The 9,561-nt window shown below is 41.5% G+C and overlaps 2 protein-coding genes across 4 annotated transcripts; one reads left to right on the forward strand and one right to left on the reverse strand.

Moving 5' to 3' along the window:
* Positions 1-463: 463 nt before the first annotated feature.
* On the reverse strand, positions 464-3,597 carry LOC308117524 (uncharacterized protein). The gene is made up of 2 exons (XM_080476452.1): positions 3,330-3,597; positions 464-1,855 (listed from the first exon to the last, which is right to left on the reverse strand). The coding sequence occupies exons 1-2, from the start codon at positions 3,499-3,501 to the stop codon at positions 816-818; spliced, it is 1,212 nt and encodes a 403-aa protein (XP_080332578.1). The 5' UTR covers positions 3,502-3,597; the 3' UTR covers positions 464-815.
* A 428-nt stretch (positions 3,598-4,025) lies between these two features.
* LOC308117540 (uncharacterized protein) lies at positions 4,026-8,309 on the forward strand. 3 transcript variants are annotated; one of them, XM_080476478.1, is made up of 4 exons: positions 4,028-4,312; positions 5,142-5,435; positions 6,249-6,608; positions 7,066-7,893. In XM_080476478.1, the coding sequence occupies exons 1-4, from the start codon at positions 4,150-4,152 to the stop codon at positions 7,104-7,106; spliced, it is 858 nt and encodes a 285-aa protein (XP_080332604.1). In that variant the 5' UTR covers positions 4,028-4,149; the 3' UTR covers positions 7,107-7,893. The 3 variants fall into 3 exon arrangements, with proteins under 3 accessions (XP_080332603.1, XP_080332604.1, XP_080332605.1); XM_080476479.1 differs by having other exon boundaries at positions 4,033-4,312; positions 6,249-6,458; XM_080476477.1 differs by having other exon boundaries at positions 4,026-4,312; positions 6,249-8,309.
* The last annotated feature ends 1,252 nt before the right edge of the window (positions 8,310-9,561 follow it).

A 9,561-nucleotide genomic window follows, 5' to 3' on the forward strand; every position in this document is an offset into this window, starting at 1 on the left:
GCCGGGGTTTTCTGATTGGTTGCAACATTTTCCAGAAAGACTCAAGGTATAATTTTGGGAGGAGATGGATGGATTGCTTGGATTGATGATGGTGATGATAATAACACAGTGGTAGTGGTAATAGTAATAACAATCACAATAACTCAGGATGAATCTATAATGCACTTTCACATTTCCAGTTAACCTAATTTGATGGTTACTTAATTCCAGACACACAGGGGGGCTGTTTCAATTCATTTTTTGAGATAAAGAAATCTCCACCGCATTCTTCTATTTAAAAGTCCTCTTTCACTCCAAAGCCAAATATTTTTGTGAGCAGTGTATATTCCATAAAGTTTTCAGACATTGTATGCAGGTATGTTTCGCATGGAAGAAAAAGTATGTTTCTGAGATAGCATAAAATGAGTTTCAAGTTAAAGTGCGGCTCATTCATGTTTTAAAAAAAAAGCAGTGAATAACAACACCCATTGAACTCATATCATTTTATTTCCATTTTTTCCAAAGTTCACATCATCATACAAGATTTTTATTGTCACATTTTTCAAACACACAAAAAAACAGTCGTATTAGAAATAAAATTGATTGTTCTTCTCTACGCTTCATTCTGCAACCAGGGGACCGTTTGTCAGCCTCCATGTAGATCAACACAAATGAAATCCAAATTTATTCAAATCTTCTCAAACCAGAAACAAAGGATTTCCCTGAAGCAGCGTCTCAACCGTGTTTAAATCGGTAACGGTTCCTTTAAACTGGATGACACCTCGTGATTTTGGGCTCAAGCTGGATTTCCCGAATGAGATCTCCCATAGAGTCATTCATGACTTCATCTCTTTGTGAGTTCTCATGTGGACCAACAGATTACTGTGCTGACTGAAACTTTTCCCACATGTTCCACAAGAATACGGCTTCTCACCTGTGTGAGTTCTCATGTGGCGTAACAAATGACTCTGCTGACTGAAACTTCTCCCACATGTTTCACAAGAATATGGCTTCTCATCTGTGTGCGTTCTCATGTGGCGCAACAAATTACACCGTACACTGAAACTTTTCCCACATATTTCGCAAGAATACGGCTTCTCACCTGTGTGAGTCATCATGTGGACCAACATGTTTTTGTGCTGACTGAAGCTTTTCCCACATGTTTCACAAGAATACGGCTTCTCACCTGTGTGAGTTCTCATGTGGACCAACAATTCACTCTGTCGGTTGTAACTTTCACCACAGATTGCACACATTATCTTCTTATCAGTGACGGTTCCTACGCTCTGACACAATTTACGTTTTTTACTGACAATTTCACCACATGTTGCCTCACAAAGAAGCTTTTCACCTTCAGCCTGGTTCTCCGATACGGGAACGTTGTTCACACGGTCACCGTGAAATAAATTTATGTACATGTTTTTCAGGTCTGCACTTCTGGTTGATTCTGAGTCAAGATGTCTGCTCACATCGTGAACTTCAGAGTCATGAGAGAGGAACTGCTCAGTGTCCGGTACTTCTTCTGGATCACTCAGGTAAATTTGCTCCACAATAGAAGGAACTCTGAAAGTGTCACTATCAAACTTGAGTAAAAGCTGCTCTCCATCCGGGCTGTTACTGCGTTCCTCGTGATCCTCAATCTGAGAAGATTCTGGTTCCTCTTGGTCCTCTTTAAACGGCTGAAGTTCTGGTTCTTCTTGTTCCTCTTTGATCTGGACAAGTTCTGGTTCTTCTTGCTCCTCTTTGATCTGTACAAGTCCTGAATCTTCTGGTTCCTCTTTGATCTGTGGAGGTTCTGGTTCTTCCTGCTCTAGACACAAGTTTGTTTCCTGTTTGAAGAACTGTTCCTCCGTATAGTCATGGTGCTGTTGGAGCTCTGGAAGGACAAGAAAGTACAAGATAAAAGGTTAGTTACATCACTTCTACAGTTCCACCTTAAAAAAAAAGAGGGATTCAAGCGGTTTAATTGAAAACTTCCACTCAAATTTCAAAAATAGTGCATAGTTGTAACATTATTGGTTGTTGTTTACCAGCTGGTGGATTAACAATGACTTTTTGAATTAACTTTTGTAGTCCAGTGACATCATCAGCACGTAAGCTCAGACTGAGTATCAATCAATCACTTACTTCTTTTGCAGCACACTGTTTCCTGTTTCTCATACAGATGCTAAATAAAAGTGCAGTACAATTATGAGAAAGTACTGTACATGCATGCGCCGATTTCTCCGCTTTTTGGGGATTGTTATCTAGTTATCAGTAGTTTACCTTAGTGAGCCAGCTGACAGTTTTGCTGGGTCCAGGATGAGAGATCTGTGCCCCCCCCCTAAAAAAATCTCTCCTCTCCTCTACTGTGATTTTGACACTAGCAGAAAACAAATGAATATTTATCATTGTATTTAACGCTAATGTTTAGACGTAACTTCAAACGTCACAAGCTGAACTTCTATCATCCCATCTGTAGAATCTAGGGCAATAGTTGATTGTGCACAAGAATATCACTATGGTATACAAATTCAGGACTTTCCTGGGTTGTTATATATTGTCCAGTCCCTATCTATTGTTTTCCCTGTCCACTGTGGGAAGTGGAAACCCCCAACTAATGGGTGAATCCCCTGCCCTTTGCACCTGCTGGTAATTCTTTTGCCCCTGTATCATGTCCACTCTGTCTTGGTCACTTCATTTGGCCAAAATGCAGGATCACTCAATTCAACTGTCTGTCCCCTCCTAGAACCTGAAACTTCATGTCGTGACTGAGGGCACACCGAGGTGAGGTAAGACCGAAGAGACACGTTTTAGCTTTGATCCGCCCTGCCAGGTTCCCTCATTTTCGCCGAGCCGGTAAAAGACAGTCACGTTTCCGGTGTTCCGGCTCCCTTGAAACTATGAGAAACTTCAGGTCTGCATTCTTAATGACATTTTCTGAACGCCCATAAACGCAAACACTATTTGGCATACTGATAAAACTAGAAGAATTTCGTTTTTCCCCGAGAGCTAATGTTTTATCCCCAAACAAATATGGCGGCCACCGTTGCTAGGATTAACATCAACGGGTCCCCGGATGACAGACTTCCCGAATAGAAATCACTTCTTCTCGAAAAGGGAGATACTTTTGACAAAAATGAACTTGTAGCATATTTCCACCTCACAACGAAGGTACAGAGGCTCCCTTTGTGTGTTGAGGACGTTTCATTAAAGAGTTATTAATGCCGGAAGTCCGAATCTATGAATCTCGTGCCAACTTTACCAAACATAACTGCAGCTGCAGCCTCATTTCTGTCTGCGAGCTTCAAAAGAAATGCAACGATCCTCCACGAGTCACACTCATGTGTTCATCCAGAGCTTTTCCATACCTGTTCTGTGGAACTTGATTTGAGGTTTACATGTTATTTGAACCAGTTTTCTCTGACGAACAATCTCCTCCTCGTACTGGACGATGGTTTGTTCAAACACGGTGAATATTTCTTCAGCAGCAGCAGCGAGTCGCTTGTTGATAAACTCTCTGAAAGCCTGAACTGAACTCATCGTTTCTGCAAGAGATGAAATGTTTCCTCTGTGAGACACGACAACAAAGCGAAGAGTCAAACAAGCTCCTCCAGCCTCCAAAGCTGCTTCTTCTCTCGCATTGGTGGAGGATCACAAATAACGGTCAGATTCATACTGACACCTACTGGACACAAGGGGAACTGCAGGTTCTTGTTGAAGCTCTTTTAGAATGAGCTGTTCTTTTTTACAACGATGAATTTAATGATCATCATCTGTGAGACAAAAACATGTAATCGAATATCCTGAATGAGTCATAATGCCTGGATTTTCTGATAGGTTGCAAAATTTTCCAGACAGATTCCAGGGATAAATGTATGTATGTATTGTCAATGATATGTCATTATGTTAAAACTATTATATGTGCAATAAAGAACACCCCAGAAACACAAATGCTTGGATGTCTGGTTTGCAAGAGGATTTGAGTTGGTGGAGTAATTTCTTGTTTGGTCGGTGGAGGGCAGCATTACGCAGTACGGCGTACAGCCTGCCGGGAACCGAGAAGAAGAAGAAGAAGATCCTCCAACAAAGCGAGAGAAGAGGCAGCTCTGGAGGCTGTTTGGAGCTCAGTGCGCTCTTCGCTATGTTTTCGTGTCTCACATAGGAAATACTTCATCTCCTGCAGCAACAATGAGTTCGATACAGACTTTGAGAGAGTTTATCGACGAGCGTCTCACTACTGCTGCTGAAGAAATATTCTCCGTGTTTCAACAAACTATCGCCCGGTACGAGGAGGAGAATGTTCGTCAGATGCAAATAACCCGGAAACCTCAAATCAAGATCCACAGAACAGGTATGGAAAAGCTCTGGGTGAACACATGAATGTGACTCGTGGAGGATCGTTGCATTTTGTTTGAAGCTCGCAGACAGAAATGAGGCTGCAGCTGCAGGTCAGTTTGGTCAAAATGGCACGATATTCACAGATTCGGACTTCCGGCATCAATAAATCTTTAATCAAACGTCCTGAACAAACAAACGGAGCCTCTGTACCTTCGTTGTGAGGTAGAAAATATGCTACAAGCTCTTTTTTTTCTTTAAAATCAAAAGTATGTGTCTTTGGAGCAGCAGAAATAACATTGATCTCTAAGTGCAGCGGCTGTAAGACCAGTACTCAGGGACCGTCTGTAAATTACAACACCTACAACAACGAAGACAGATGACAAGAGTATCTAATAGTCACTGGTATTCACTGCAATGTCACAAAACTCACTGCAGCCTTCATTTGTCGCCTGCTGATCAGACTACAACATTTGGTTTGATATAAAAAATATTATATGCCACATGCTACATAAGAGTTTAGTTAGCTTTCAAAATAAAAGCCCCCCCACATTTTTCAAAATAAGTCCTTTTTTGTTGAAACCTTCAAATTTTATATTTGATCAATATTTAAATGGGCCAGAGGCCATGATTGGGCCGAACCTGATGGGCCAGAGTCCAGAGTGTGAGGTTCCCATCAAGGCTGCTTGCAGGTTTAATCTCATTTATTTTTTAAACCACACAGCTACTGTCAGACTTTTTGTTTCTCAATGTTTATATTCTAAATGGAGCCCGTCCTGTCTCATCCATCCATGACTGTAAAATATTCACATCAAATTGGTGACTTTTGTCTTGTTTCCCTCCAGAGCGTCCAAAGAAGACCGATCACCAGAAGACGAGCTCCAGCCTGGAGCAGGAGGAACATGAAGCTCCACACATTAAAGAGGAGCAGGATGTTGTTGAAGTGACTGTTACTGATGGTAAAAATCAAAATTCTCTCGATTCTGTGAGAGACTTGATCACTCAGCGACTAACTGCTGCTGCTGGAGAAATATTCACAGTGTCTGAACACACTGTTGACCAGTACAAGGAAGAGATTGATCGTCAGCGCAGACTGCTGGAAATCATCTGGAAACCTCAACTCAAGTTACACAGAACAGGTATGGAAAGTGTGAATGAACACATGAATGTGACTGGTGGAGGATCTCCACTGTTCTGGCTGTGTTTGGTTTATCCATCGCAGACAGAAACAGGATTTGTGTGTTATGTTTTTAGTATCTTTAATCACCAGACTGGTAACTCCAAATACACTCACAATCTACTCCAGCTGAGCCATACGGCACCGCCTCTGGTGTGGAAGTGTAATATGATAGTAGTAGTAGTAGTTTATCCGGTCACCCAGATACACAACAACAACATTTTTTTCCAACTTATTTTGTCAATGAAACATCCTTACTTAGAATTTGTGACCGATGGGTTTAGGCTGACATTAAACGTATTTTTCTTAATCCTGTACAAGTAAAAGCTTCTACAACTAGCGCGTGCACTCGGTAGAGCACATACCTTCGCCAACGCCACATTTGAACCAAGTTGAATGCAACTAACATGACGTAGCAATAACCATCTTAATTAGATTGTTTCTCAAGCAATTTTAAGCACTAATAAGGCATCTTAAGGTACCTGCAGTCTAACTGAGGCTCTCTTTATAGGACAACGTTTCAAGTGGAAATGCATAATTTTGGCTTTTCTTCACAAAAAAAGTTTCGTGTTTACATGGCAATGTTTTCAAAACAAAATGTCGTTTTCACGTTGGGCACTAGTGGGTGACGACCAAAAGTGCAGACATTTGTCTCCTATATGCACGATCGCACAGACATGAAACCTTCACAGTAATTCCACCTGTGAACATTTAATGTTTGAACTGTAGAAGTAATGTAACTAACCTGTTATTTTGTACTTTTTTGTCGCTCCAGAGCTCCCACAGCACCATGACTGTACGAAGGAACAGCTCCTTAAACAGGAAACAAACTACTGTCTAAAGCAGGAAGAACCAGAACCTCCACAGATCAAAGAGGAACCACAAGAACCAGAACCTCCACAGATCAAAGAGGAACCAGAACCTCCACAGATCAAAGAGGAACAAGAAGAACCAGGACCTCTACAGAAGCAGGCTGAAGGCGTTTGTGAGGAAACATGTGGTGACATTGTTTGTAAACGTAAATTATGCCAGAGCGTAGGAACCGTCACTAAAAAGAAGAAGGCAGTTTGTGAAATCTGCGGTAAAAGTTACACCATACAGCAGAGTTTGGTGATCCACATGAGAACTCACACAGGTGAGAAGCCGTATTCTTGTGAAACATGTGGGAGAAGTTTCAATCGACAGGGTAGTTTGTGGCGCCACAAGAAAACGCACTCAGGCGAGAAGCCGTATTCTTGTGAAACGTGTGGGAAACGTTACAGTCGAAACAGTCATCTGTTGCGCCACCAGAGATCTCACAAATGTGAGAAACCGGGTTTCTTTTTGTCAGACAAAGCCAAAGGTGAGGACTCGGGGGTTCAACGCACACAAGATTTTGTATTTTGGATTGTAAAGGACACAAATGCAAGTCAGGTGACTGTGGCTCAGGCTGCCACTCCGATTAGAACCCCAACCTGTCTCTCCATCGCTTCAGTTTCCCCCCAGTTTACATAGACCATAGCTTCTCAAAGGGGGCTTCTCCTCCAGAAAAAAACAGGTGCTAGTTCGGAGCCTGGGCCGGATTCAGCACCAGTTCTTTGTCTTTTCCTCAGTGGCCGCTCTGGGGCTCTGGACTGAAGCAAGACGGACGTGAAAAAACACCAATGGAGCGACGAGGAGACGCAATGTTTTCTGGCTCTTTGGTCTGCATCCAAGGTTCAGGCCAGACGAGATGGTGCGACCTGGACCAAACCGCTGTTACAGTCCGTCTCCACGTTCCTGAGACGTACGACAGTTTAAAGTGACGCAATGACGTGGCTCTCACTTGGCTCCGTTGACAATGGGGGGAAAACAACCAGTTCTTTTGCGGTGCTCATTTAAGAACTGGCCCTGAACGAGCACCTGGTTCTTTTTGGTGGAAAAGCCCTCAAAGGCCAATGGCGGCCCGCACTGAATTACAGTTGTTAGTTTTAATACAACTGTGCATTGCTTTGAAAAGCTGTGTGTCCGTTTCGGGGACTTTGGGGACATCTATCGGCTCGGTCTAGAGATGAGCGGTAATTACGGGTGTGACCGTCGGGGGTCGCTGCGATTCACCAAATACACCGAAAATGCAGAAGAAGACATGGAGAACATAGACAAATAGTCGATTCCTGCTCATCCACTTCTATAAACGTCTTGAGTTCTATACGTCAATGCTCCTGCTCCTCCTCGTACTCGAGACCTCATCATTTTCTGTAGATGTGCATCTTGCGCGTCCACACAGAGCCGAGCTGGCGTTTTAGAATTTCTCGTGGGGATGACATGTCACAATGTTTCTAAACGTTTTGCAAGGTTTAGCCTAATTTATTAAATGAGATGTGTTTATTGCACATTATGAATGCAGACCAATAAATGTAAATCAGAAATGCAACCTGGTCATTAAAATGATTGCAAATGGGATTTGTTGGCTCTCGGCTTTCAAAACTTTGAGAACCTCTGATTTAGACAATAGCCACCAAAATATCTGTTCTCGTTAAGATCAGTTTATGACTCTTCTCACCCTCATTCAGTGTCTGTAAAACCGACCCGCAGTGTCTCAGGGTGATACAACATTGAAGTCAAAACATTCCGTGTCACTGAAACATAGGAAAAGTTTCAGTATGCAGAGTCATGAAATGAACTCATAATGTATTAAATTCTTTGTTTCTGGTTTGTCACAAAAATAGAAACGAATGCATTTCAATCTTCTCACTTGTGTTAAACTAAACGGAGGCTGACAAACGGTCGCAGAATGAGCGTTCAATTTTATTTCTAACGCGACTGCTTGTCTGTGCAGTTTGAAACATGTGGCATTAAAAAATCTTGTGTGAGCAAAACTTTGAAGAAATGGAAGTAACAAATTGATATGAATCCAATGGGTTTTGTTATTCACTGTTTTTTATTTAACATGAAAGAGTTGTGATTCAACTTTTAACTGTTTCTACAATATAAAGGACAAAATACTTTTTTCTACAGCTGGGATACAATGTCCGAAACCTTTTATATCAGAGGATGTTGAGGTGTTTAAATCTGTTTTCCATTAGTTGTTTACAGGTCAGACAGAGTTTTTACATTGTTTAATAATGTTTTAATGTTAATTGTGAATTGATTTAAAACATTACATTGAAGGGAATTTTCAACTTTCAAAAGACTTAATGATTTAACTTTGCAAATATTTTTTGTCTTCAAAATGGTACCTTCTCAGTTTCACATACTATAGAAAGTCATTAAAGAGTCAATTAACAGACTATGTAACTGCATGAAATTATGTTTTCAAATCTGCCGGCTACTTCATGCAGAATAAATACGAGGCAGCGGAGGTGACGTGACTTCCTGTATAGAGATGCGGTTACCAAGAGAAGAAGGGTGCATCCAAATAGTCCCTATCTCCTTTTCTATCTACTTTTCCTTAAACCCCGGAAGTGTTTAAGTGGCGGCCATTATAAGGAACGTCTGAATTCTCAATACGCTAAGGAAAGGAGTCTCAATGCTTCCTTTATCACCTCCTTTTGCCTTGGAAACATTGATGCATCCATAGACATATATAAGAATATTATATAGATCTATGGATGCATCCTTTACCAAAGGAGACCAGGTCATGCTGCCCCACAGTTCCTTGCGGCGACAACATTTAAAGGGACCCGCTCATCCGAGCGTTCAGGAAAACTCACGACTACTCAACACAGATGATGTTAAGGTACCAATGCAATAATCTGCCTTGAACAACTTTAAATAATCTAAAACCCAGATCCCAACTATGAATGTTATGCAGATGTTGTAAAATGAACCCAGTAAAATAAACTTCTTGTGCAGCCTATTCTCAGTTGGATTGGTGATTTATTCACCTGGCAGCAGTTTCACTTTAGTTCCTCGTAGCCTGGAGCCTCTTTTCCTTTGATTTTAATTCAAACTTTGTGATATTAGAGATCATATCAGCGGTTAGAGGCACAGGGAAAGTGTTAGAAATGTTCTTTTTTCAGTCCATTTTAGAAAATCTTTAGTTTTTTCACCATGGCAGACGTCACTAACCGTCGCTGCCATTGGATTATTATTACATGACCTTGTGGACGTGCATCTGATTGCCTAAC

The sequence above is a fragment of the Lipophrys pholis genome (genome assembly GCF_963383615.2).
Source record: "Lipophrys pholis genome assembly, chromosome: 12".
NCBI classification, from domain to species: Eukaryota; Metazoa; Chordata; class Actinopteri; order Blenniiformes; family Blenniidae; genus Lipophrys; species Lipophrys pholis.

Excerpts from the sequence above, each read along its gene's own strand:
- LOC308117540 (XM_080476477.1), top strand. The coding sequence starts at position 4,150 with ATGAGTTCGATACAGACTTTGAGAGAGTTTATCGACGAGCGTCTCACT. Across the intron at positions 4,313-5,141 it reads AATCAAGATCCACAGAACAG|AGCGTCCAAAGAAGACCGAT; the intron begins GTATGGAAAAGC and ends GTTTCCCTCCAG. Across the intron at positions 5,436-6,248 it reads ACTCAAGTTACACAGAACAG|AGCTCCCACAGCACCATGAC; the intron begins GTATGGAAAGTG and ends TTGTCGCTCCAG.
- LOC308117524 (XM_080476452.1), bottom strand. The coding sequence starts at position 3,501 with ATGAGTTCAGTTCAGGCTTTCAGAGAGTTTATCAACAAGCGACTCGCT. Across the intron at positions 1,856-3,329 it reads AATCAAGTTCCACAGAACAG|AGCTCCAACAGCACCATGAC; the intron begins GTATGGAAAAGC and ends TTGTCCTTCCAG.